The 27581-nt window shown below is 54.7% G+C and overlaps 7 protein-coding genes across 7 annotated transcripts; 3 read left to right on the plus strand and 4 right to left on the minus strand.

The window, feature by feature from the left end:
* Positions 1–407: 407 nt before the first annotated feature.
* On the minus strand, positions 408–3072 carry BBK36DRAFT_1205117 (barren; the record flags this gene model as incomplete). The annotated part of the gene is made up of 3 exons (XM_024897347.1): positions 408–728; positions 805–2049; positions 2116–3072. 3 exons carry the CDS (start codon positions 3070–3072, stop codon positions 468–470), a joined length of 2463 nt encoding a protein of 820 aa, XP_024748687.1. The 3' UTR covers positions 408–467.
* A 926-nt stretch (positions 3073–3998) lies between these two features.
* On the plus strand, positions 3999–7081 carry BBK36DRAFT_1121892 (Ca2+ transporter; the record flags this gene model as incomplete). Its single annotated transcript, XM_024890878.1, has 2 exons — positions 3999–6679; positions 6751–7081. The coding sequence occupies 2 exons, from the start codon at positions 3999–4001 to the stop codon at positions 7079–7081; spliced, it is 3012 nt and encodes a 1003-aa protein (XP_024748688.1).
* A 971-nt stretch (positions 7082–8052) lies between these two features.
* BBK36DRAFT_1122176 (phosphomannomutase) lies at positions 8053–9055 on the plus strand (the record flags this gene model as incomplete). The annotated part of the gene is made up of 3 exons (XM_024890919.1): positions 8053–8148; positions 8275–8732; positions 8803–9055. The coding sequence occupies 3 exons, from the start codon at positions 8053–8055 to the stop codon at positions 9053–9055; spliced, it is 807 nt and encodes a 268-aa protein (XP_024748689.1).
* Positions 9056–9559: 504 nt separating this feature from the next.
* On the minus strand, positions 9560–13340 carry BBK36DRAFT_55643 (hypothetical protein; the record flags this gene model as incomplete). Its single annotated transcript, XM_024898259.1, has 4 exons — positions 9560–10044; positions 10109–10797; positions 10849–12679; positions 12812–13340. 4 exons carry the CDS (start codon positions 13338–13340, stop codon positions 9560–9562), a joined length of 3534 nt encoding a protein of 1177 aa, XP_024748690.1.
* Positions 13341–15841: 2501 nt separating this feature from the next.
* On the plus strand, positions 15842–18880 carry BBK36DRAFT_1135770 (DNA mismatch repair protein; the record flags this gene model as incomplete). The annotated part of the gene is made up of 3 exons (XM_024892752.1): positions 15842–15962; positions 16020–18565; positions 18678–18880. 2 exons carry the CDS (start codon positions 15842–15844, stop codon positions 18563–18565), a joined length of 2667 nt encoding a protein of 888 aa, XP_024748691.1. The 3' UTR covers positions 18678–18880.
* A 526-nt stretch (positions 18881–19406) lies between these two features.
* BBK36DRAFT_1121568 (hypothetical protein) lies at positions 19407–21387 on the minus strand (the record flags this gene model as incomplete). The annotated part of the gene is made up of 6 exons (XM_024890836.1): positions 19407–19939; positions 20031–20176; positions 20231–20279; positions 20327–20561; positions 20618–20987; positions 21182–21387. 6 exons carry the CDS (start codon positions 21385–21387, stop codon positions 19407–19409), a joined length of 1539 nt encoding a protein of 512 aa, XP_024748692.1.
* Positions 21388–23258: 1871 nt separating this feature from the next.
* BBK36DRAFT_1205151 (terpenoid cyclases/Protein prenyltransferase) lies at positions 23259–24304 on the minus strand (the record flags this gene model as incomplete). The annotated part of the gene is made up of 2 exons (XM_024897348.1): positions 23259–23878; positions 23941–24304. The coding sequence occupies 2 exons, from the start codon at positions 24302–24304 to the stop codon at positions 23259–23261; spliced, it is 984 nt and encodes a 327-aa protein (XP_024748693.1).
* Positions 24305–27581: the final 3277 nt, after the last annotated feature.

A 27581-nucleotide genomic window follows, 5' to 3' on the forward strand; every position in this document is an offset into this window, starting at 1 on the left:
TCCCTCCCGCTTCTTTTCCTGCTTTTCGCTTCCTCTTCCCCCCCTCATATCTCCTGCTCTTTTCTTCTTCATTCTTCATGTCGTTTGTGTATTAAGAGACGGGATGGCATTTGGACAGGCGTTGATATGGGTTGATTCAAGTCTTGAGGTCATCAGAGGTTCAGACACGAGGTAGTAGGGAAGGTACAATCATGTGAGGCAGGAGCTTTCACTGCTTATACTAGTACAGCGCCTACCCCAACAGTAAGGCAAAAAGGCAGCCTTACCTTGTCTCCTGATAAGACACCTATTAGGTACTTTACGCAGGTATCCCATCATCGTCTTTGCTCTTTTGCTGCATCTTCAAGACCTGGCAATGCGGAGGAAAGTTGGGCACCGATAACAAAAAGGGGCGGCAACCAGGAAAGTCATTCATCATATAACTCATTAGAAGCTGTGAGCCATCGTCTTTGAGGTAACTGCCAAATCTACACGGCGCCTTCTGTGATCTCCGCCGTCCAGTCTCTTCGAATCTCCAGCTCATTCAGTCCCTCCGTATTCTCAATCACAAGCCCCTTTTCGTTGGCCAGATGCAGCAGGCAGATGAAGCAATATGAGGTGGAGATATCCGCCATGACAGGCTTGGGGTACACCGATTGCAGCGAATTCATCACCTCGGTGAACTTGAGCGTAGGCTCCTCCCCTGAGCTTGGCGGCGACGATATCCGCCCGGGGGAGGCTGACAGCGGCTGCTCGGCAGGTTTCTGTGTGATCTAGTGGTTAGCAAACTGGTGGATAAAGGAGCTCAGATGACAAAGTACATACCTCCAACTCTTCCAGGCCCTTCCAAAGGTTCTCCTTGAGGCGGCGCACGTCCACCTTCTTGGCGACCCTGGCATACTGGACGTATTCGGGACGCACACGGCGTGTTTGGGTGATGAGTGTCGTGCCAAAGGCGCCCATGGTATTCATGGTCTCTCCGTTCAGCAAGGCCGTCATTCCAATGCCTTCTGTCATGCCCACATCCCCCTCAGCTCCAGGTGACAGATGCTCTCGGGCGTCTGAAAACTCGAGGTCATCGTCGTCTGCGTCATCCCCGCCTGGGAACGGCAGACCATCATCCTGGAAGAAGTCGGCGTCGTAATCGCCATCAACCAGGGCAGCATCCTCTGGGGCCTTCTGCTGTGCCCAAAACGCCTCGTCCAGTTCTCCTGCCGGTTGGCGATTGTTGTCCTGGGCGCCGTGGCCTTGGCCACCCGTGCGTGCACCAAATCCTGCCCGCCTCTGAGCCAGGCGTGACTTGGGCTTGAGGAAGAGGTTCAGCAAGACTTTTGAGGTGAAATGCTTATCGTCAGGAAGCAGATTTCGAGATTTTGACTTCCAGTCCTTCTTGGGCATACAGACCGCCGAGTTGCTGGTGGCTTGAGTGTAGATGACGTCGGACTGACTGGCACTCAGAGGCGCATTGAAATCAATCTCAAAAGGCTCCTTCTCTTTGCGCTTCTTCGTCTCTCCGGCTGGTTTGTTAGTGTCTTTGATCTTGCGAATCCTCCAGTGCTCAGCACTGGCCCAGTTCTTCTGTAACGCCTGGTCGAAAAAGCTCAATATGTCCTGATGCACCTTGTCTGCATTCTGTGAGTTGCCCATGGACACGATATATTCGCCGTTTTCATCAAAGCCCTCTCCATCTCCGTCTCCGCCTTCACCACCATCTAGACCGGCGTCATACACACGCATCTGAGGCTCGAGAGCAGCCTCACGAGCCCAGGCCTCACCACCCTCACCGAAAGCGACGTCACCGGTGGCATCAAAGTTGCCTAGGCCCAGGTCGTCGTCATCAAAGCCGGCTGGTGCATCTTCGTCGATAAACATGCCAGACTTATCACCCCGAGCGCCGAAGCTCTTGTCCTTGTCCTGCTCTCTCCAGTCTTCCGGAGCCTTGAGGAAGGGGATGTCCATGGAGCCGGAGGGATCTCCCAGTTCAAAACTCTTCAGTGACGGGCAGATATCGAGTTCGTCTAGCAGACTCAGATCAGGGAAGAATCGTTGGGCGAGAGCTGCAACGTCGATCTTTACGTCGTCGGTGGCATCAACATCGGCGTTGGCGTTAGCGTCGGCGTCGGCATCCATATCGACATCCACATCCATCATCTCCTGATCTCCGTCTTCATCGTGATGGTGAGCCCTGTCCTTCTCCAGCTGACTCTGCACGTTTTCTTCGTCGTCTTCCTCGTTTCCATCTTCATCCAGCTGTCCCTCTCTCTTCTTGTCGTCCGCATCACCAGCATCATCGCTGCTGTCGAAGACAATGCGGCCCTGGGAGTCAATCATGAGATGATTGAGCAGTAGACCCTTGGCACCTCCCTCGTCGAAGTCGGCGGAGGCCTTTTTGAAAAGGGGATCGACGGCAAATTCGAGTTCGAATTTCTTGAGCTGTAGGGAGGCAAACGATGGCGCTAGTGTTGCTTCAGACGACCTCTGTACCTTCTTCTTCGTCTTCTTCTTGACGTTGCCATTTTCGTCAACCTCTTCCTCACTCTCTTCGCCTTCGGCAGCCCCGTCTTCGGCATCGCGATCTTTCTTCTTGTTGTTGCTGTCTGCGAGACCGCTCAGCAGCTTGCCCGTCTCGGTTGCGACGCTGTCGATTCGATTTGTGTAGATCTTGACACAGCCATCCAGCGTGCAACTCGCTTTCTGAAAGTTGACACCGTCGCCTTCCTTGAGCAGGGACATGTCGTGGAAGTAGTCGATGAGGGCAAAGTTCCACGAGTTGGTGGCGTTGATCTTGTTGTCGGTGGCCATCTTCATCCACTCCTCAAAGTTGGCCAGAAGGGGAACACGCTTCATAGGCGTCACCGATACTCCTCCGACCATGATGGGGTCCTCGTCGTCCACCAACCCCCTGCCCCCCCTAGGCGTGCCATTATAGGGGCTTTGCGAAGCATTGTCGAGATCTTCCAGTCGCGCTATGCTCTTGCGCGGGGTGGCCGCCCTCTTGATCTCGTTTATCTGCTTTTCTTGAAGAGCTTTCCTATTGTTCATCCGCTGGCCCTTTTCTTGCGCATCGTCGTTGAGGGGGATCCTGTCGTGCATTGTTCGCATCAGTAAGTGCTGTCGTGAGGGGGGTTTGTTTGGGCTTCGTGATGCTCACTTGATGGGCGAGTTGTACGGCGAGGACGCTGACGACGGCTTGACGCCACCGGCGCGTGGCACCTGAGCAACTCGAGGCATTGCGGTAAACGGCCCTTTTGCGTGCCGGACGTATAGGGTTTGTTCTTGGGTATGCGAGGCAAAGCCTCTGCCGCGTGTCGACTCTGTCCTTGATTTTTGTTTACTGTTGACTTTCTAGGTAAACACGAAACGGGTAACACTCCGCACCAGCCACACTTGTGTGCCGCACCCCTCTGTTAGGAGCCAACCAGATTGCGAGAGTGGGAAAGCCACTTGCGCCACGCGCCACGCTTGGCTGAGATTGAGGTACCGCTTCAGGATGGAGAAAGGTACAGAAAAGTACCTGAGAGCGAGCAACTCGGTCAGAACTCAATGGGACAATGTTGCCACTGGCGTGGGCTACATCTGTGTGTATTGGTTATCGCGATGCTTGCCTAGCTCTGAATACCTTATGGAAAAAAGAGGGAAGAAAGGAATTACGGAATCACGGCATTAGGTACGTGGAAGAGGGTGGCCTTGCAGCTAAAGGTCATTCACGCACCTCCAAGTTCCATCTGCAGGCAAACGCCGTACTGGCGCCTGTACCTTGCGGGTACCTTATCAGCCACAATCAAGGCTGCCACGCGAGCCCGCTTATCTTCCCCGGAGCTCAGAAAAAGGTCCCACGCACAGCCACAATTGCCTAACGTAATCGGGCTTCTGGGGCGCATCGTCGTCATTCCACTCTCATATCGCAGCAGCCCACAACCGATGAGACGCTCGTGCTCGTCCATTATCAAGGCCAGAGCCCTCAACTCTCCTCGAGCAACTCCCTCGACGCAGGCCTGCGACATGTCGATGCGACCAGCATGCGGACAACAAACGCCAGACGGGGCCGTTTGAGCTCCCGGCCTTTCTACACCACGGTCCTGCTGATGTCGGTGTTGGCCGCGTACTCTTTCTGGGCAACAACGTCACAAAGACAGCATCATCACCAATACTTGGAACAGAGCCACGATGGCTTGGAGCTGCTCAGACGCTCCAAGAACAAGCACGAGTGTCGCCAGGTGCACACTGCCAAAGACAAGTGCGCCTTTGTCCTGGCTTACTGCGCCGATGAGAATGCCGGACTTGTTCCCTACCTCCAGCTCTACTATTGCAAGCTGGGCAAAGCGCAGCCCGTTGCCTTTGTCCTGCTGGTATCGTGGTTGGGGCTCTTGTTTACCACGATCGGCATCGCGGCGAGCGACTTCTTCAGCGTCAACCTTAGCACGATTGCGACCATCCTGGGCCTGAGCGAAAGTCTTGCCGGCGTCACGTTCCTCGCCTTTGGCAATGGCTCCCCCGATGTCTTCAGCACCTTTGCAGCCATGAGGTCCAACAGCGCGAGCATGGCTGTCGGCGAGCTCATCGGCGCTGCCTGCTTCATCACGGGCGTCGTGGCGGGTTCCATGGCGCTGGTCCGAGAATTTCGAGTGGACCGTCGGACTTATGCCAGGGATATATGCTTCTTCATCGTTGCGGTCGCCTTTACTATGGGGTTCTTGGCCGACGGATCGCTGCGATTTTGGGAGTGTTGCGCCATGATTGGATATTACCTTCTCTACGTCGTCACTGTTGTTGGATGGCATTGGTATACAACAAGGAGGAAGCGTTTGCTGCGCAGAGAAGGAGAGGCACGCAGCCACTTCTACGGACTGACTGGTCACAGCGGCGATGAGCTGGCTGGCGAGCCCTACCGAGACGAGCCCGACGAAGTGAGCCAAGAGCCAGAGAGACATGCGCCAAGCACAATTGGGGATAGCATCCTTTCGGCGCTGGAGCGCGGCCCGATCATCGAGGTTGATGGTCAGGCAGCTGAGACGCCCATGAGCGAGGACAGCGGAGAACCGGACGAAGACCATGAACGAATGGTTGCGGCGGAGGTGACACGAAGCATGCGAATCCTGCGTCCTCAGGGGAAGCGGCGAAACACAATCACGCCGATTCGACCCAGTCTGATAGGAGCATTGGAGTTCAGGTCTGCCCTGGCACATTTGCAGCGGGAGAGCAACCTTCAGCTCTCACCTATCCCAGCCAGGAGCTATTCCGAAAATCACGTCTACAGAGGGCGGAGAGGTAGCACGAGCGCCCTCTCTGAGATAGTACCTGCCATGCAACGACATGCTTCAACCTATGACGCCACAACCGCCAGCGGGAGAGAGAGAGCCAGGTCGCACGGAACTGCGCCAGTCTCGTCATCTGTACCCGACGACCTGCTGATTTCTGTGCAAGACGATTCTGATTCCAGCCTGGCTCCCCCATACGACGGTGCTGGCAGCCAAAGGACGGCGAGCCCTGCACCATCGTACCAGATCGACGGCAAACTGGCCCCCCCTCCTATCGACATGATAGGGGCTGCCGCTGGTAGTCATCATCTGCAACCGATCACGGAAACCCCCACGCCTCGTCTTCAGCTGCAGATACCGAGTCGACGCGGCAGCCTCAGTAGTACAACATCGCCCGTCTTGCCGTTTCCTCAGTATAGTGACTCCCCTATGCCCATGTCGCCAAATACGCAGCCGGAGCAGGTTGGATTCAGCGCGCTACCGCCTTCCGCTACCGTACGTGAGAGCCCATTCGCCGCTCTGAACAGTACGGAGGCTGCCTCGCGGCCGGTTCGATGGTGGCCATACTCGTTTCTCCCCGCACCGCACGTTCTCCTTGCTACCCTATTCCCGACATTGCAAGGGTGGAAAGAAAAGGCATTGTGGGATAAGCTCATCAGCGTCATATCGGTACCAAGCATCTTTCTTTTGGTCATAACGCTCCCGGTTGTTGAGTCAGAGACGTCCGGGGACTTTGAGTCTATGGACGATGGCGTTTCCTACCATTCCGGTCATCATGGGATTGGACACACAGCTCCGCCCATATCGATTCAGCCAGGCGAGATCGAACCCGAGAATGAATGGGAGCGTTTCCGGAGATACTCGATGCAACGCCGAAATAGCGATGCCATGACTGGAAGTATTCGAACACCGCTTCTGGAACTGCCGAATGAGGACGCTGTGGGTGTATCTCCTCGGACCCATGAGCCTGGCGCGCCCAAGCCCCTATCCGAAGTTCGATCTATTAGCCAAGGAAGCCAGGAGAAGCTGGGATGGAACCGCTGGCTTGTCTGCCTCCAGTTCTTCACCGGGCCCCTTTTCGTCGTCTTCATTGTCTGGGCAAACCTCTCGGAAGAGTGGGAGGACCCCAAGGGCACGCTGGTGCGCATGATTCTGTGGACGCTTCTTGGGTCGCTGATTCTGCTGGCGGCCTTGCTTATGCTTACTTCGGAGCAGAAGCGACCTGACAGCCACTTTTTGTTCTGCTTCTTGGGATTCGTCATCAGCATTGCCTGGATATCGACTGTGGCGGGCGAGGTTGTGGGTGTTTTGAAAGCGTTTGGCGTTGTCTTGGGTATCTCCGAGGCTTTGCTTGGCCTCACCATCTTTGCGGCCGGCAACAGTGTGGGTGATCTGGTAGCTGATATCACGGTGGCTCGACTTGGGTACCCCGTCATGGCATTGTAAGTTGCAACAAGTTCACCTCTTCTTTCTCCCTCTGCTTCCTGTTGCTGACTGAGATTGTTTGCTACAGGTCTGCCTGCTTTGGAGGGCCAATGCTCAACATCCTGCTTGGCATTGGCGTGGGCGGTGTATTAATGATGGTTGAAGACGCAAACCGCCATAAGCACAAGCATCCCGGGGATGATTACGCGTACCAGCCGTATCGGATTCAGATCGGGGGCACCCTGATGATTTCGTCCATCACGCTGCTCGTGATCCTCGTCGGGCTGCTGATAGCCGTGCCTCTGAACAAGTGGATTTTAAGTCGCAGAATCGGCTGGGCACTGATCGCCATCTGGTCAGCCAGCACGATTGCCAACGTGGTTGTTGAAGTCACGGGTGCGCTTGGGGATTTTGATTGATCAACGCGAGGAAGGAGTGTTTACGAAGTATTGCTAGGCATATATTGTTATGCGTGTACGAGGTTACGACGTTTGGGAGAATGACGCCACGGACGGGGATATGGACTTGATGCATCATTGCGAGCATAAGCTTTGAAGCATCTCTACTTGAAGTACGGTTCTTTGAATCACTGTTTTTTGTTTTGATGGAAGCAGCTGACTACATATATGGAATAGCGATTTGAATAGTTTAGATACCAGCAGCAACATATATAGTGCTATTGAAAGTATGCCACTGCCACATGCAATCAATCTTGTAGTCAATCTTGATGCTTGATCTGTATGCGCTCGCAAACCTCTGGTGTTAAGGATTGGATTCTAGGGTGACGCAGATTCAACTTGGAGTTGCATCGACTCGTCATCCCATTTACTCCAGACAGAGGCTGTGTATGCCCTTCATTTCTAAAACAACACCTGATCAATTGATCCATGGACGTCTTTGCCAATGAATGACTGCCCAGTATCCTATTCTCTCTCGGTCTTTGAAAAATTACTGAAACGTGGCTCGTATGCTGAAATTAGTGGCTCATCACCACATGTCATTTCATTTCATTTCTAAGTAGGGTCCTCTCAGTCACACTCGATGCACTGCCCCCCTGTGAGGTTCCAGCCCAGTGGAAAGATCGCCTGTAAATACAGTTAGCACAGGGGACACAGGCAGCGCATCCAATAGCGCCTGCGCACTAACACGAGCTGTGGCCAATGGGAGTATGCATTTTGTCTTGACCGCCCGGCGATTCTGACCCCTCAGGTGCAACATCCCACTTGTAACCTTCACGAACTTCTGGACAACTTGAGTCTTGTTGTCTTTTTCTTCCAGATTTACATATATCCCCCCCCCCCCCCCTCCTCTCTTCTCTCTCCAATTAGCCTTGTTGCCTCTGTCCATCTCTTTATACTTGTCACTTCATAATCAGCTTCAATTGCCCGCCATGTCTGTCCCGACTTACCCCCCTCTGGAGGAGCGTCCCCTCAAGGACACCATCTGCCTCTTCGACGTCGACGGCACCTTGACTCCTGCTCGTCTTGTAAGCCAAGCCCTCCCAACTCTCGCCGATGGGTGATTCCCATCTTCTGTTTCCCCCTTGTTCTCCCAATCGTGTCCATCTCCCTTGAATCCCATCCCTCACTAACACATGGCTCTAACCCATCAGGACGCCTCCCCCGAAATCCTCGCCCTCCTGCAGTCCCTCCGCCAAAAGTGCGCCATCGGCTTCGTCGGCGGCTCCGACCTCGTCAAGCAGGAGGAGCAGCTCGGCAAGCCCGCCGGCGCCCCCGTCACCTCCCTCTTCGACTTCTGCTTCGCCGAGAACGGCCTGACGGCGTACAAGCTCGGCCAGCCCCTCGCCTCCAACAGCTTCATCCGCTGGATCGGCGAGCCCCAGTACAAGGAGCTCGTCAACTTCTGCCTGCACTACATCGCCGACCTCGACATCCCCGTCAAGAGGGGCACCTTTGTCGAGTTCCGCAACGGCATGATCAACGTCAGCCCCGTCGGCAGGAACGCCAGCACCCAGGAGCGCAACGACTTCGAGGCCTTTGACAAGGAGGCCAAGGTCAGGCACAAGTTTGTCGCCGCCCTCAAGGAGAAGTTTGGACACCTCGGTCTCACGTACGTTCTTCCTTTTAAGACATCTGCCCCCTTCCCTGGTACAAAGCTCCCAGCTAACATGTCGTTTCAGCTTCTCCATCGGCGGCCAAATCTCCTTCGACGTCTTCCCCAACGGCTGGGACAAGACCTACTGCCTGCAGCACCTCGAGAACGAGGCCAAGAAGCCCGACGGCATCACCTACAAGAACATCCACTTCTTCGGCGACAAGACCTTTGAGGGCGGCAACGACTGGGAGATCTACAGCGACCCCCGGACCATTGGCCACTCTGTCAAGGGCCCCGAGGATACCATGCGCATTCTGAAGGAGCTCTTCGACCTCTGAACATTTTCTTCTTTTTCGTCTTTGTTTTTGGCTTCTTCGTAAAATGGGGGAGAGACAATACGCACGTTTGGCGAGAGGGGGGGTCGGAGCGATCATTTTCCGCGAAAGATAGGACAGGCGCCTCCACGATGGTGCCACCGGATTCCAATCTAGATATATACCAACAATACCAAAGATGCACATACAAATTTACACCAATTCCTTTTCTATTCAAGGGCGCATCAATCTCTCTTGCTTCCTTTCCAACAGCGAAACTACCAGTAGCATCACGCACATGCTCAAAACCAATACTAACTACAAGAAAATAGCAGCTTTCGTTCATCTTTATATATGTACAGAATCATGAGAATAAATGGCAACAAGATGTTTCTCACCCTCTCTCGGTAACAAACTGCATAGCCAACCATCTTTCCCCCCTCTTTCTTTCTTTCTTTCTTTCTTTCTTTCTTTCTTTTCCCTCTCCTTACTCATCACACGCAACCAGAAAAGCATTGAGACCCCCCTTTACCTTCCATACTCGAGGTGAGGAATAATCACAGGCCCATACTTGGTCGTAGCCGTATAAGCACCATCCCCCTGCACCACAAAGTCCACCGCAAGACTCAACCGCGACAGGCCCTGCTGCTGGCTGCTGTGGATACTGGGGTTGGGGCTGAACGGCGCCTGGCTCTGCGCCATGACGGCGTCGTGGTCGTACGCAACGAAGGCCACGTAGTTCCTGCGGCCCATGAGCTTCTTGAGCTCCCTCGTCGCGCCGCTGGCATCGGTGTGGAAGATCTCCATCATGTCCTCTTTGGTGTCGGACACCTCGTGCGTGGACTTCTGCCCGTTCTGCGGCACGTAGAGCATCTTGTTGTTGTGGAGCAGCTTCAAGACGTAGGAGCTCTGAGGCGCGGACACGATGGGCGAGGTGATGATCTGGTACATTGTCTTGTGGTCGCCGGGGTGTGTTGGGTCGTGCACAAGCCCAGCTCCTGCACAGTTGACATCTGCAGATTTACGAGTTAGCCCCAGGATACATCGGCGGGCAGAAACGAGGAAGGGGGAACCTACCTCCGGACAAGAATGTCATGCGGATACCCTTCTGCTGTGAGATGCCTTGCAGAGTGCGGATAAAGTACGTCCGCTCGAGATCTTTGGAGTCATGTGTCCACATGTCCTTGAGCACCTCCTGGATGTCCAGCTCACCAAACTGGTTGAGGACGTTGCCCATGAGCCCAGATTTGCCAACAGCCTTCTTGACTTGGTTGAAGCCTTGTGCCACCACCTCCTTGCCGCCCACAACGCCGGCGACGGAACTTGTGACCTTGCCCAGGATGTTGTATGTCGTGTTGACGGCCTTCTTTCCCGCGGCAACCGTGTTGGCCAAGCTCTCCACGGTGTCCAGTCTGGGATATATCAGGGGAACCGCTACCATCCAGATAACATGCTGTACGCTGGGTGGTAGAGTCGCAACCTTTGGGAAGATGCCCTGATACGTAGGCCCGGCCATCACACGAGCCTGAGTTCGTTCCGATCGGCAGTCCAGTCCGACAACGGTCACTGCCGGGCCAAGATACTTGACGAAATGCCACCCAGTACCCGTGATGGTAAAGATGTCATGGTCAGTGCTGACATTGCGCATCATTTCAACCGTAGTATGATGCTGGAACAACAGGTACATGTCCATTGCGATACGACCTGTGTTCTTGAAGATGGCAGACGACTGCATATAGTCAGGGTACGAGCCGAATCCATCAAAGCTATTAGACTGTCAGCGACGTAAAACACACAGGCTCCAATCTTGCACTTACATGTCATGGTCGTCAATCTGCAGAATGTGAGGAATCTGAGCAAAAGCCTCCCGCAGATAAGGCTGGTCGAAGTGGCTCGTGTAGTAATGGAAGTAGGCATGGCTGACATCCTCCTCGTGGTGAGCAGTCCACTGAGTGTTTCTCTTGTTGTCTCTGCCGCTCATTGCGAGCCATTGCTTCATCAGTGGCACCTCCCTCCATAGCCGGTCGCCATAGATCTGATCACCCAAGCCGAGCTGTACGTGGAAGCCGCCACATTCTACATTCTTCTGGAGGACATCTTTCCACATGAAACCAACGCCGCCCAGCTTGGAGCGTTCGTTTTGGGACGTGCTGACGGCGAAGTCGTTACCAGAATGAGCAATGAATCGCCAGCCAGTCTCATGCCTTCCAGCAACAATAAACTCGTAGCGGGTACAGCCAAGGTGGGACGTAACCGCATAAGTCCATCGGTCAGTGGCTTCTCCCATTTCGATGTCAATCTCGTACTTGAAAAAGGTCCAACGCTGATGGACGTGGATTGCATGAGGGATCAGCTGCTTGGGGTTTGGCGAAAGATCCATGCTCTGGTGTAAGTGGATGGTGGGTGGCTGAGGCGCATCGGTGACGATGAGAATGCTGCCGAACCAGTGTCCGGTCTCGATGTTCATGTTGACGTATTTCAAGTAAGGGCCAAAGTAGACTCCGTTCGTCGGCTGGATCCTGTACATATCCACACCGGCGCTCGGTGGTGGCCCAGTGAAGCCAACGGTCGGGGCTTGTGAGGCCGCAACGCTCATGATGCTCTCAGCGTATCCTGGCGTGTGCGGAGGGAACATGGGGGAGGCCATGGGTGTTTTGCCAAACATGGGGGAAGCCAAGGGGTTACCGTATGTCGAGGCTGTAGGCGAAAGAGGGGCTTGCTCATGTTGGATAGGATTTGGGCCCTTTGGAAACTCCCACTGCGTCGCCTGCGTCGCCAGATGGATGTAGTAGTACTGGCCCGAATTCTGATCAAGATGGGCAATCCATCCCTCGGGCAAGGGGGGAGGCGAGACCGGACCGGCTGCTGCGAGATTTGGAGGCACAGTAACCTGAGCATGCTGAATAACTGGCTCAGGCCTGGGATCGTTTGCAAACGCAGGATGGCCCTGGTTATGGGGAGCTGCAGAGCTCAGGCCCGCAGCAGCAGCGGCGGTGGCTGCCGCCGTAGCCGCGGCCACCACAGCTTCTTTGGCTGGCGGCGCCGAGGTGGACGCAGAAGCTTGGGAGGATGGAACAGCGGCGGGTGTGGCAGCAGGGGCAGGTGTTTGGTTGGCTTGCTGCGGCCGCTGTTTCTCATTGGGATAGGAGGCTCGCCCGCTGGGGTTCACGCTCGAGTAAGCTGGCGGAGGAGAGCTTGTGGACAAGCGCTGGAAATCTTGCTCCAGGACACTGATTTGAGGCGGAGCGTTGCCCTGGGCCTGAGCTGGGTGTTGCTGAGGAGGAGGGCTGCTGACTGGCTGCTGAGGCGGAGGATACGAGACCGCGTTCATGCCCTGGTATACAGTTGGAGGGCCCGACGGGGCCTGATCTGGAGATTCTGTAGGTGTCCAGGGTCGCTGAGGTTGGGGCTGCTGGTTGTTATATTGTGCCAGCCTCTGCGCGGCCGCGGCGCCCTGGACCTGGGCGGCTTGGAGACTGGTGAGGGTTGCTGTGCCCGGGATGCCCGAAGCCGCATACCGAGCCTCGATGCCGCCTCCCGGCACGCTTCCGGGTCCTACGATGGGAGTCTCCGGAGGAGGCGGCGAGCCGCGGCTGGCTCTAGTAGTCGAGTTCGATGCCGTAGAAGCAAATCGATTGACACCGGAATCTGCCGCGGCCAGATGCTCAGCCTGGGGAATCTTGGGGGGTTGCTGCGGCGCCTGGTGCTCGTTGGATTGGGGCTGCTGATACTGCTGGTACTGCTGCGGTTGTTGGTATGGCTGAGGCTGCGGTGGTGTACTGCTCGACGGCCCGGCTGAAGCCGCTCCCGGAGGCGGGTAGTACGTCTTTTGGTAGGTCGGGTAGTTGGTTGTCGAAGCGGCAGGCTTGTCTTGCAACGGCCTCGCAAAGAGGCCATAATCGGCGTCAGGACTGGACGGAGAGTGGATGGGCTTGGGCGCGGCACCCCGCCTCTCAGCCAGACCTGGCTTCTTCTCGGCGCCAACATTGGTGTCCAGCCTCGGGCTCGTATCGTTGTAGGCAGCGTCGTTGTAGGCAGCGCCGTAGGGTTTGGGGGCAGTCGGCTTGGGAACAGTCGGCTTGTGGATGTCGTCGTCATCTGGGAACGGCAAAGGCGCGGCAGAGCTCGACGCCCCGGGAGGCAGCGGGAAGGTTGGTCTGTTGGAGGAGGTCGAAGACACGCGAGAGTAAGGCTCGGGGCTCTGAGGCTTGAAGATGCGCAACGGCTCGACCGTCGGGCTGTCGCAGTCTTCCGGCGCAGGCTTGCTCAGGAACAGCTCCGAGTCCGGGATGCCACGGCTGCGCTCCATATTGATTCGACCGCGAGAAGAGACTCTATTCGATGTGAAACAGACAGCCAACCTGTCAGAGAATGTGCGCAAGGAGTTGGATCAAGTATGGGTGAGGTGAAGGTGCTTACTCGTATAGAGGTGAAGACGGCGGCAGGGGAAGCCAAGACTAGAGCGCTCTACAAGGAGTCGTCGAACGCTCTGGTAGCCGCTGCAGGGCCGAAAAGAAAGCAAAGCAATCAAGGACCGTGACGACGAGAGGAAATCAGTCGACTATCGTCAGGCTGCTCGTTTGTTTGGGCGCTCTGTACTGCTGCTCTGCCTCGTCGGTATCTCCTTAGCAGTTGTGGCGGCACAGAAGCTGGTGGCGGGGTTGACGCTCTACGTACCTGGTACTAACCCCTCTAGCTTCGAGCTGGCGGTTCTCCAATGACGGACGGGTCGCAGAACTGGCCGCACGGCCCGCTGCAACAGAAGCTGGGCTTGTATGTAAGTGAGATGCCGCGATGGGAGACGGCAGGGAGATGAGGGCTGGAGGACGTCGGTTGGTTCGTGATGGAGGAGAGAAACAGGTCGCAACTGACAAGAAAAAGAGAAACTATGGTAGGAGAGGAACGTCGGCGCCAAAATGGACGGCTTAATTATTGCAGAGCCTACCTTGTTGTGAGACCTTTGGTTTTGCTGCCCAAGTCAAGTCAAATGCCACTCCGAGTCTTCACATGGCCAGGACGGACCCCAAGAGGTACCCATGTAGGACCTGTCACCGCTGCTAAACTACTCGCAACAAGGCGGTACTGTTTGGTACCGTCCGTTACCTACTAGTGCCTCCATCCGCAACACCAGAGTAGCTCCGCGAACAAAGATCATCAGCCATGCCAGACCAGAACAGGGGCCGGCGGCAACCAGAACCTCACGCCCGCTCTGGTGCCATGGCTGGAGTCGTGCTCCAGAGACTAGGGGCCAGTGGCGGCGTGTCGACAGCCTGGAACGCCGCCTGATTGGCTGCGCAGCGCCGTTTCGGCAGCCCTGTAAGCGCCGACGTGAGCAGGGCCCCAGATTCCCAGAATCGTGCGAATGGGCCTATGGCGCGTTCAGTGGAAGCGCTGGCATCGTGAGGCCAAGAACTCGCAAAGGCCTCGTCTAGGTCGAATTGCGCGTCCCTGAGATTGCGGGCTCAGGGGCTGTGCTCTGTCTGCTTTTTCGGGATGCTCTTCCATCCCGCATCGGGCAGAGAACCAGCATCAACCATGGCCCGGTGGATACAGGTGGGATGTGCAGCGCTTTGAGCGTTACTCCGAGCTTCTGTATGATTCCTACTACTACGGAAAAAGATCTGTATTACAGGAATCGGCTGTAGCATCAAGCGATCCGCGGCCGGCATGAGTCGTCATCGCGGCATCTCTCTGCCGCTGGATAGTATGAGGATTTTGTCTGATGGCCGTGCTTAGAGACAAAACCAGCATACTGCTAGTATTTGAAAGCTATAGCCGAGGTTTTGATGTCGATTTGAGAGGCCACCATGCTTTGAGATCTGCCGTGGAAGCTTCTGTATCACACAAGGAATATTTGGTCATGATCATGACATGAACCGTCACCAAATCTCTTTGTTGTCAAACTTGATGCTCTGAAGAAGAATACCTTACCTGGAGGCATGATTTTGTCTGATGGAACTGGCTGATAAGATAAGAGGTCCCTGACGTCGATACTTCCTAAACAGGCAGAATATGGGGCCTTACAAACGCGCAACTGCACCTGCTGGACGCGTTGAGAGGTTCACGCTGCCTCACCCGCCAAACCGTTATCGCATGTTGTCTCTTGTCATACAAAATTTCCGGAGCAACACGGCGAATCTCGTACATGGCAAAGGGTGACTGGACTCTTGCACTGCCCTCAGTCTCGCCATGGCGCCTCTTTCGAAAGCTCCAGAGAAGAAGCAAAAGTCGCTGACGGCCTTTTTCACGCCCAAGGCCGTCAATGGCACCGCTTCGTCCTCCCAGCCCGCAGTGCCTTCGTCGCCAACCCCTGTGCAAGAGTCGGATTTGCCGTCAAGGAAGCGACCGCTCGAGAAGGAGAGCGATAAGGCCAATGGAACAGCCGAGGAAGCGGCAAAGAGAGCAAAAGGCGACGATGGTTCAGTCGATGGCGAAAGCTCCTTTTTCCGCAAAGACCCGTCCGCCACTGCAGTGGCCAGCAATCGAAGCCCGACTTCCGCACGAGCACAGCGCTACCGCTACGACGAGTCGAACTCACAAGGAGACATTGGCAACGACAGCGATGATGCAGAGGCCAGGAGGCGGAATGAGGAGCTGCACAGGAAATTTGTCAAGAAACTGGGCCATCCCGATGCTTTGTCTTGGGGCTTAAAAGCACAGGACAGCGGTATCGCTGGCGACGACGAAGATGCTGATGCAGATCCGGAGGAGGAGGAAGCCCCGGTTGCATCCAAAGCAAAGAAGAAGGGAGCGAAAACGGGAAAGCTCACTCCGATGGAGATCCAGTTCTTGGACATCAAGCGGAAGCACATGGACACGATCCTCATTGTCGAGGTTGGCTACAAGTTTCGATTCTTTGGTGAGGATGCCCGAGTGGCTGCCAAGGAGCTGGGCATCGTGTGCATACCAGGTAAAATGCGTTATGATGAGCGTATGTACCTCCATCCTTACCAGCCTCCGTGCAACGAGCTTCACTGACTCGTACCAGATCCTTCGGAAGCTCACTTGGATCGATTCGCGTCGGCCAGCATTCCGGTCCACAGGTTGCCCGTTCACGCGAAGCGCCTCGTTGCTGCCGGCCACAAAGTCGGAGTTGTACGCCAAATCGAGACAGCGGCCCTGAAGAAGGCTGGCGACAACAGAAACGCCCCGTTTGTCCGCAAGCTCACGAATCTCTACACAAAGGGGACGTACGTGGACGAGAATGGAGAGCTGGACAGCCAGGACGCTTCCGCCCCATCAGGCGGCTATCTGCTCTGTATCACCGAAACAGCATCCAAAGGCGCCGGCACCGATGAAAACGTCAATGTCGGTATTCTCGCTGTCCAGCCCGCCACTGGCGATATCATCTACGATAACTTTGAAGACGGTTTCATGCGGAGCGAGATCGAGACAAGGCTGTTGCACATATCGCCTTGCGAGTTCCTCATCGTAGGAGACATCACCAAGGGGACCGACAAGCTGATACAGCACCTGTCGGGCAGCAGCACCAATGTGTTTGGCGATCGTGCCCGCGTTGAGCGTGTGCCCAAGAGCAAGACCATGGCCGCCGAGGCATATTCGCATGTGACACAGTTCTACGCCGACCAAGTGAAGGAGGCGTCGGATAATGAGACTGCGAGCGCCCTGCTCGACAAGGTGCTAAAGCTCCCCGAAGCCATCACCATCTGTCTGTCTGCCATGATCACCCACCTGCAAGAGTACGGGCTGCAGCACATCTTTGGCCTTACAAAGTACTTCCAGAGCTTCAGCACCCGATCCCACATGCTGATCAACGGCACGACGCTGGAGAGCCTCGAAGTCTACCGCAATTCCACCGATCACTCGCCAAAGGGCAGCCTTTTCTGGGCTGTCGACAAGACGCTCACCCGTTTTGGCCAACGTCTCCTGCGGAAATGGGTCGGCCGCCCATTGCTCGACAGAGAGCGGCTGGACGAGCGCCTCGCCGCGGTTCAGGAGCTTCTCGACAAGCAAAACACATCGCCCGTCGACGACTTGGAACGACTCCTCACAACCACCAAGGCTGACCTCGAGCGCAGTCTCATCCGAATCTACTACGGCAAGTGTACGAGGCCAGAGCTTCTGGCCGTGCTTCAGACGTTACAAAAGATTGCCAGTCACTACTCGTCCATCAAATCAGCCTCCGACGTGCCCTTTGACTCACCACTCATCGTCAACGCCATCACTACGCTACCCCAGATCCTGGATTCGGTCGTCTCCTATCTCGATCGCATCAATGCATATGCCGCCAAGAAGGACGACAAGTATGGCTTCTTCCGAGAAGAATATCACACCGAAGAGATTCAGGACCACCAGTTGGGCATCGCCCACGTCGAGCACGAACTCGACCAGCAACGCGCCGTCGCCGCTCAGAAGATCAAAGCGAAAAGCGTCGAATACGTCACCGTCGCGGGCATCGAGTATCTCATCGCCGTCCCCAACAAGGACATCAAGAACGTCCCCGCCTCCTGGAGCAAGATCTCCGGCACCAAGGCCCTCTCGCGCTTCCACACCCCCGAGGTCATCCGCCTCATCACCGAGCGCGACCAGCACCGGGAGGCCCTCGCCGCAGCCTGCGACAAGGCCTTCAAGGACTTCCTCGCCTCCATCGCGTCCGAGTACCAGCCCCTCCGGGACGCCATCTCCGCCCTCGCCACCCTCGACTGCCTCCTCTCCCTCGCCAAGGTCGCCGCCCAGCCGGGCTACACCAAGCCGACCTTTTTGCCCGCCACCAGCGAGCCCTCCATCTCCATCTCCCAAGGCCGCCACCCCATGGCCGAGCACATGCTCGAAGGCAGCTACATCCCCTTCAGCACCACCCTCTCTCACCCCTCCGCCCTGGCGCACCTCATCACCGGCCCCAACATGGGCGGCAAGTCCTCCTTCGTCCGCGCCGTCGCCCTCATCGTCCTCCTCTCCCAGATCGGCTCCTTCGTCCCCGCCGACGCCCTCGAGCTCACCCTCTGCGACGCCATCCACACCCGCGCCGGCGCCAGGGACAACCTCTTCGCCGGCGAGTCCACCTTCATGGTCGAGGTCTCCGAGACGGCCCGCATCCTCCGCTCCGCCACCCCCCGCAGCCTCGTCATCCTCGACGAGCTCGGCCGCGGCACCAGCACCCACGACGGCGCCGCCATCGCCCAGGCCGTCCTGCACCACGTCGTCACCGAGACCAGGTGCCTCACCCTCTTCATCACCCACTACCAGAACCTCGCCCGCATCGCCGATGGCCTGCCCGGCGTCACAAACGTCCACATGAAGTTCAACGCGGACAAGGGGCCTGATGGCGAGGAGGAAATCACCTTCCTCTACGAAGTGGGAGAGGGCATAGCCCATCGCTCGTACGGGCTCAACGTCGCCCGCTTGGCCCGCATCCCCAAAAAGGTCCTAGACGTCGCCGCAGAAAAATCAAGGCAGCTTGAAAACGAAATGAGGTGGCGACGGTTGCAAGGTGCGTATCGAACGCTTGCTCATGTCCTGGAATCCGACCCGGATCAGCTGGACAATCTGGTATCATCCATCGAACAGCTATAGGCATTAGATTGCTCATATGGGGTTTCAGGGAGCATACCTTTGTCTTCTCTTTTCTTTTCTATATTGGGTTTGGCGATATTGGCCCGGGCATTTACGTTGCACTCGTGTATAAGAAGCGGAAGACTGCTGTATTTATCATGTCTATGTACCAATATGGAATCATACGAACCCCAAGATTGCTTTGCCACGGCCTTATCTATATTCAGCCTCTCAACAGACAAAATAAGCTGGCCAACAGGGCTGTCCTCTTCAAATCGATTACTGCTATCGGTAAACGCGTCCCATATAAACCCAATTTTAGAAATGAGCGTAGAATCGCCACGGATCAACTGAAAATAAAATCACCAAACACCCAGCCTTGAGCCCACAGTTGTCGTGGTTCAAGGTGACTGGGAGACCTCTTCGCCACCATATCATAAGCGCACCGTTGAATCCCAGGCAGTCGACCGAACGCGATGTTTTCCCCAAGGCTGCCCATGACCCATGATTCAATCTCGACTGATTGTTCATGACGAATTGTTTTGTCATCGCCGTATTCAGGCATATCCCCGCAGACTTCGCATGCCCAGAGAGATATTGCTTGTTAAACCTCTAATGATATATTAGCGGACATGATACAACAAGGCGCTCGATGGTTAGCTCACCTTGTTAAAGCAGATCCCCGATACCTCCTTTAAGCGCCTCGAAAGATCAGTCAAGAGTAAAATTAAACCGGAAAAGAAAAATATGAAAAGAAAAAAGATGCGCCGGTAGCTTTCTTGTAAGTATCCCATAGAGACCCATGCAGAGAGAAAGCGGGTATCGCATGAACGATTTATCTGTTGACCACGTAAAGGAAACATTAGAGATCCAGTTCATCGTGTTGAAGATCCTCGTGGATCTCGATGCCGTTATCAGAACCTTGCGATTCCCAGATGCCATGTACAGGGAAACGTGACTCCTTTTCGTCGTCAATGTTGGCATCGTCGAGAACGTCGCAAAGCTGTGGCTCGGATTTGACGCCGGCGACTGACTGGCTTTGACGCATCGGGTGAGAGGTATCTGGATTACGGTTTATCGATGTGAATCCCAGAGGAGACAGGCTTGCTGCAGGACCCGACTGGCCGCATGATCCAAGGAAGAGGCGATCCTGCGAGAACAAGGGATTGGTACCTGGTATATCGAGGAACTGGTTTGCTACCGTGCTTCCCTCGCCAGCACTGGTATGCGAATAGTCATCGTACTTTTGCTGGGCGTTGTGGCCTGAGGAAAGGCGAAAATGATCATGGCCAAGAGCGTTGAAGTGGTTATTCGCAGCAAATGGAAATCGCGGGGTGTTATTATAGATCGACGTCCCATCCAAGGCATAGGATAAATCCTGGTGACTGAAAGGGCCTGATGGAAGCCTTGTTCAGTACTCAGTGATTGAATCGGGGTATCAGTTGCTGCTTACCTAGACCAACATGTCCGTTCATGCTGAGGAAACCTTGTTCTTGGCCTCTGCCTCTCTGGAGGTCTCGCGCCGAAAATCCTCGGTCAGGAATATCTCTGGATGTGGGCGTTGGGGACGCCAGATTCGAGTGCACAATCGGATTCAACTGGTGCAGCCCCATTCGTCTGCGTAAATCAAAGCTAGGATTTATCATTCAGTAAGGATTTCGATCATGGTTCGGTTCCAGATATTACCTTGGCTCCCTTTGAGATGCATTGGACATGGAACGTCCATCATATCCGCCTATATCGAGTCAGTGCTATTCCTTCGAGCAGCACAAGCGTGCGTACCGGTAAGCTCATCATCATCCCGAAAGATGTCATGAGAACGCTTGTACTGTCCGAGAGTAGGCGTGATATCAGAGCTTGGAGTTCGACTGTATGCTAGGAGAGGCTTGGAACTCTTTTCTTGGCCAGCGTTGTTGCGGGTGAGACGGCGATTACCTCCCCGAGGAATGTTGGCAGAGATTTCTGCGAGCGGCTCTCCACGCTTTCGGCGAGGCTTCAATGTTTTCTTGGGCGGTGTCTGGTCGATGATGTTAGCGATTTGTCCTGAAAGGAGCTGATGGTCTGGTTACAAACCGCCTCCTCTTGGTCCGGCACTGGCGAAGAGCTGTCATAGACATCCTTGACCCTTTCCACCTCAAACTCAGCCGTCATAACGACTTGGGTGGGCTCAATTCCCTCTGACGTTCTTCTCATCTTCTCAATGACCGACTTGGGCTTTCTTTGGTTGCGAGTGCGTTTCATATCCTCATTTGCCAGATCCATTTTGCCCATGCCTGGCCATATCTGGCCCTTCAGCGACATCATATCGACTGATCCGAAAAAGTTGTCTTGAACCTCGTCGTCATGATGAACTGGGAAGAATCCCGGAAACATGGGAAAATCGGGAGTGAAATCTTCACGTTCATTCTTCACGGCCGTGTCAGATTCGACTCGCTTCATTTTCCTCTTGGGCTGCTGCTATCCAATCAGCGCGCTGGTGGAAACTTGCATGAACAATGGTAAATACATACCTTTGAAGCTACGAGGGCTGCAACTCCTCTAGCCCGTTTGTTTCTCGCGGCCTCTTTCAGCTGCTTCGCCTTCATGCGCTCAACAAGCAGGCGCTCAATGCCATTGTCCTTGTACCACTGCTCGTACTGCTGGAGAGCAACAGAGGCCGAAACGTCTTGATGAGCCTTCAGCTTTGTCTGAGTTTCATGATGGAGATGGCCTTTGGAGGCGATGTGCGTGAGCAAGTGGGACACATCGGAGAATCGCGGCGACTCGGGGCAAACGGTGCAAAGCAAAGGAATCTGCTTGCTACCGGAACCAGTCGAGGTGCCTGTGTTGACCACTGATGCCATCTCCTGCTCCAGAAATAGTCAGTCATGGTGCTTGAGTCGAAATGAGACTCACCCTATACAGGGCCAAGAATCATATTTCTGTAGCTGCAGCTTGTCTGTCTGCACCCATGGGAGCACTATCGCGAAGTCTGACCTGATCATGACCCAGAGGGCCAGGCTGATTGCACGAAGTGATCTCGGGGCAGGAAAGCAGCAGCAGTAACAATAGCAGCAAGCACAAGACGGGAAGAAAAAGAGAGACGAAGGCCGTGGGCCTTGATGTTGACCCAAAAGCAAAGAAGCAATGGTGGAGAGTGACGTGATTCAGAAAAGAGCAACTGGGTACGTGGAGACTGGGTGGTACGAGAGGGAGGACGCAGTTGTGTCGAGAGAGCAGAGCAAGTCTCATACAGGATAAGACAGGAGAGCAGGTTGGTCTGAGTATAGGTTGGTCGGTAAGGTAGAGGAAGCTAGATAAGGAAGAGGTAGGAGGTAGGAGGACAGATGTTAGGGTAGGAGAGGTGTAGAAGTAACGGCGAAGTTGTTATTGCGTCTTACCACAAAATGATGGCCGTTCATCCTGTCTGCAGTTCCAATTGGCCCGGTCACTGCCAGCTGATGAGGCGGTGGCACTCCAGGAGTGGCTGCCCACTGAGGCAGTTCAGGGGCGGCAGGAGTCTCTGGTGCGAGCTCGTTTCCGTCCCAAGTGAGGACAGAGTGACTGAGTCGAGGAGGCAGATCCGGCAGTCGTTTGAAAGGAATTGGGAAGTAGGAAGAGTCCATGATTCTGCTGCTTTTGAAGGCGCGACCCAAAATGCTCTGGGCGGTGATGGGTGGCAGTAGATGGATTCAAGCGGTGTCTGGGAAGGAACCTTGATGAACCAGAGGCTCCGAGGCAATCAGGACGCAAAGACGCTGCTTCTCGTTTCTTTGAAAGGTGAAGAGAAGAGAAGAGCATATTTGTCCGATCAGCTTCAGTTTCCATTCGATGTCAGGAAGGAAGAAGCACGAGGGGGTTAGCCCTCCTGAGGCAGCAGAAAGAATGACCATCGTGCCTTCCCTCTTTTCAGAGCGCGCTGATAGCTGTGTCTAACGATATCGAGAACGATGGCATCATAGTAGAGTCAGTCTTAACCGGAGGAGGCAATAGAGAGTTATGGATAATGTTCACTTTCAGCACTCAATCATTTTTTATAGTGGTTTCACTGGAGATGTTAAGCTTCCTCTCTACTCTCTCCCCTCACCTTTGGAGGTTCAGATGAACATCAAAATGTGCACATGTGCTCCTCACACGTCAGAGTCTTCACAGCCGACAAAGTGCACAATGCCCGTGAGCCTCCGATGGTTGTTTGGGTACTGGATTTCTGCCGCTTCGCAGCATGTCTGTTTATGCCGATGTTAGCTGTGGTGACTCGACAAACTACTTCTCATGATAGTCTAGGAATGCAATTGAGGAATTTCTCATGCTGTAGCGCAATAGATTGGACAGCGGAATACTCTAGACGTCAGAAAGAATTGCCGTGGCATCACAGACTCTTCAATCGCGCGCTTGCACAGGATTAATAACGTCGCCTGGGCGGGTTTTTTCCAACGTCTGTTATCGACCGCTTCCAGGGTAAACCTTAGCCACATCCCACTGCAAACGAACGCCAACGCGAAAGGGATATTGATACCTTACTCGACACAGAAGTAGAAATGAGACTTACGCAAGACTTCTTATGAGTTCTTCGTATCTTTCTTATATTCCTACATATTTCTCATCCAGCTTACACAACATCATTAGCTTCAAGTCATTAGGCATCAAAGTGGTGATACGGCGTAGCTACCAGAGGCAGACAGATATAGAGCAAGATTGTAGCATGTGTGCCATAATCTATCATCTGTCTTTATGCTCATTCTCCCAGGATCCTCGCCACGATTCTTTTGGGCATGCAGTATCTCGGGTCCACAGGCTCCATGCCAGGGTAGCCAAGTAAGCTCAGCCCTGCGGTGCCAAAGCACGTGTGCCAGACGTCCACCATGTTGCCCGGCGCATCGGAGAAGCCGCCGTTGTCGGGATCTTGGCAGGCCAAGATGAAGTTGATGAGGGCCTGCTTGTCGATCCAGTGGACACGACTAATGATTTCGAGACTGCTCAACACCCACCAACTGTAGCAGACGTCTTCCTTCTTCTCTGGCCGGCCGTTGAGCCCACCTCCAGGGAGTTGCCTCTCGCTCAACCAGCGGCCGAGCTTCTCGTGCTCTACAAGATCAAGGCGTCCCGCGATGGCGAGAGCCGCGACGCAGGTGAAAATCTGTGCAGCGTGGGACTCCGCTCCGGGCTTCGCTCCGTAGCCGCCGTCGAAATTTGAGCAAGCGACGATATGTGAAACAGCCTTGTCGACGTCAACCAGGGACAGGAGGCCCAAGAGTGACAAAGCGTTGAGGGCACCGTATAGGAATCTTGTGTCCTCTTCACCCCACTCGTCGCCAAAGAAGCTTCCGCTTTCGGGATTTTGAAGGTCCGCTATGACTGTAGAGGGTGTTAGAATGCGAGCGGTCCTTGATTTGGCAGAGATGCCCGTCAATACCTACATTTGCCAACTGCCGCCTTTCCCTTGCCTCGCGCTTCTAGCTCGTCGAAGCCATCAACCATGGCGAGAATCTGCACGGCACTTACCGTGGAGAGCATGTGGGCATCGTGCCCCGGGGCAGCCCCGAATCCGCCATTGTCGTGCTGACAAGAGAGCACAAAATCGATGGTATCCTTGCGCGGCAGAGCCTCAGGGTGACGGAGAAAATGGAGAGCACATAGGCCCCAGTAGGCACCGTTTAGCCGTAGGTGCTCCGTCATCCAGTAGTCCAGCTCATCGGTTTTGGTGTCCAAGCTCAGAACATATTTCACGTGGGCATCGGTGGCAAGTTTCAGACCCTCGGCGTCTCCAGGTGCCCGGGCCATGGTGATGTGTTGTGGGAGCTGTTGCTTGTTATATCAACATGCAGTATCAGAATGTGGCTTCAGTGGCATGTGGTGAGCTGCTGGTGAGAGGTGACGTTGAGATCGCTTATGTAATCAGCATGTCCAAGGAACGGCAACGCTTGGATTTACTGCATGATCTCGTCTACCCCGTAATATCAGGGGATGCTTAACGACTTGCTATGCCATGATAGTTCTCGCTAGAAAGGGGGTCATTTGTTGGGCTCTATTCTTATCATCTTTTATATTTTGAGGCATGAATCTTCCTACCTGGCACTGAGGCAGATGCTATTTTTGAGGTCTTGCTTACTTCGTATGTTGATACTGCACCGTCGTGGCTGCTACCGGCCCCTCCTTGGAGCGTCCCTGGGCCGGCACTCGATAAAGAGCTTTTTGCGAAAGAGGAGTTTGAATGGAGTCGGGGTAACGAACACTACCGAGATTGCCATCATAGTCGGCAATGCCTGGGAAAAAGCAATCAACGGCTGATCGAGTGGCTGTGCGTTTGATGAGGGAGGTCCGTAGGGAGCTGCCTCGTAACAGCGATTGCTGGATACCTCACTCCGTATTGCGGCGGAAGGGAAAGACGGCGGCGCAGTACATACGAGGTCTCCCTCGCTCCCTTCCGCATTGCTAACATGCCGCCTCATATTCCTTTCGTATTGCGCATGAAGTTGCAGACACCTTGAATATCTCCGTAGAGGAGGCACTCTAACTTGCAGTCTCAACGGCCCGATGCCGCTTGATTTCAAATGCGACGTGTTCGCTATATGTATGTGCCATAGAGGCAGCGCCGGATAATTGCATCGCACATCTGGATGGGCTGCGATGGGGTGCGTTATTGAGGCTGCTAATGCGGAGGGCGCATCGACAGTTGCCCAATGGCGGCGCTGTTTGCTGGGCGCTGAAGAGTCACATGGACAATTGCGTGCAGGCGGAAGAGAGCAGAATGATGCGGCATTGCAGACGTTAGTATGATGTTGCACGTTATGCGTGAGTAGGTAGGACATACAATGTCCTCTCATGCATGGCCAGCTGTCTTCCAGTAGTAGTCCGATATTAATAGTGACAATACCTCAGGTGAATCAGGGCAGAGATGCTCCGTAGATGTGTCGATCGAATATGCAATCGCTGGTTCGCCATGGCTCGTGCTGCTGGCCGAATTGGGATGAACCCGCGTGCGCCGTACTGTATGTACAATGGATGCTCGGTGGGTGGTGGGAATGGATGACCAACACCTGGGACTTTCTCCAATGTACGAAGCGCGGAAGATTTGCATCCAGGGGTTTGAGACTCCGTACCTGAGTGTCCACTGCAGTGATGAGTGGGCAGGCTCTCCGTGCTGGGTGGGCTCTCTCTTGAATCAGAAACGATTGAAGGGCCTCTTCGTCTCTTTCAAGATGGATTTACTATTGGCAATAGCAGCGGCCTATGTTAGTTAGTACCTTATCTCGACAAATGCGCAAACAATCCTACCCGGTCTTGCCCAGAGAAACAAGAAACAAATGCAATCCTTCTCATCCCATGGATTGGCCCTGCAAGGAGGCGCCGAGCTGGCGATTGAGTATTTGCTGTCTTGATGCTCATGGCCCTGCACCAAGGGAGATGCCCAGTTGCATCAGAAGAGCCACAGTTGGCTTGTATCGAGTACGTGGCCGCCCGTCCAGCTTTGTTTCTGCACATCGTGCGACTCCAACTTCTTCTTGGTATGCTGACTGCGTGCCCTGCGCCCCCCCGGAGTGGAGGAGACAACTGCCAGGAGGCCCAATCACAGCGCCGGGAACCCCTGAAAGAGCGGTTCTCTTCCCGGGGGCCACCGAGGCGTTTCAGATGCGATGGCGCGTGTTGCGAACAAAAAGAGAGATAGTACGGAGTATTAGAGAAGAGGAGCAGAAGAAAAAAAATCATCAAAGAAAAGAGCAGACCACGGGACGAATGCTTGTAGTGACTCATGATGCTGGTAGGTTCTGCTATCGTCTTGAGACTTGTTCAACGCGCGTCACATGATGCTCAGCAGTTCTTTGTCGCCATACGAATGCTTGATGCTATGCCCCGTACTCTGTACATGTGCCTGACGCCAACGGCGGTTCCCTGTACCTGTTCCTCGTCCCTCCACTCGCTGGCGTCCATCCTGACGGCACTAACGCGAACCAGGTACCCCAAACGGGATGGAGCCATTGATGTTCTTAGGGCATGGGATGGATCTGCCTGTTGGGGGTCGTACTTGTACTTGCAGCAATTTGCATGAAGCAGCACCTGGCATGGCAGGGCATGAGAAGACGGGCAGATTGAAGGACAATGGCCTCGAGCAGTCGAAGGAGGCAGGAGACATTGGACGGAATGCGGGATAATAGTAACGTTCTTGCTACCCGAGACACTGTCTATTTACCAAGGCTCCGGCTCAGGAAATACGCGTGTTTTGATGTATGTCTTTTCCGCCATTGCTACCTACAGCTTTGATATGATCCCCAAGGTACCTACGAGTGAGTAGGTAGGTAGTACCTTGACATTTCGAGTCCACCAGACGTTCCCAACGGAGTAGCGGGCGGTAGCGCTATCAGAGTCTAGCACGCATTCGACGCCTGGATTCGTTGCATGTCGCCAACAAGCGGCAAAGAATCCATATTCCTGTTAGAGGCTGCTTCTAAAGAGCCCTTGAGGATCTAGAGACCGGTTCTAGGCCAGGGTCCAAGGGCATTATCCGCGAACGTAAGGTGCTCGAGTGCAGTTTGCTGCTTTTTTTCTCTCTCTTTTGCCGACGTCCATCCATGGCCTGTCGATGCTGATCCGTACCTGTACATGCCTGGATTGTACGTACGTGAGGTACGCATGCGCACCCACAGACCCGACCTCTCGCTAGGGACTCTCGCACCAGCCTTGAATTTGCATCGTCTCCTCTCTTATACACAAACTACGCTGTTTGCATAGATACGAAGACTGACGCGGGTCCGGCGGCGTCGTCTTCTCACTCTTTCACGCTCGTTGTGATTCTGATCCTCATTCCAATACTCTCTGGCCCTCATCCCCATCATCCTCCTCCTCCTCCATCCTCCATCACCTCATCTATCGTCCACCGCCCGATACCGTCGCTCGCATCCGCTGTTTTGCTCCGTACTTGCACGCCCCTCCCTCACTCACTCCCTTCTCCACGACGCCGGCTAGCCAGGCCGATGCCACGGGCAATCCATCGTTCGTCTCGTCTGGTCCACCCCCCACTGGCCTGCCCCTTTGCCCTCTCCAACAAGTTGAGGCACAGCTG

The sequence above is a fragment of the Trichoderma citrinoviride genome, assembly GCF_003025115.1.
Source record: "Trichoderma citrinoviride strain TUCIM 6016 unplaced genomic scaffold BBK36scaffold_9, whole genome shotgun sequence".
In the NCBI taxonomy this organism is placed as follows: domain Eukaryota; kingdom Fungi; phylum Ascomycota; class Sordariomycetes; order Hypocreales; family Hypocreaceae; genus Trichoderma; species Trichoderma citrinoviride.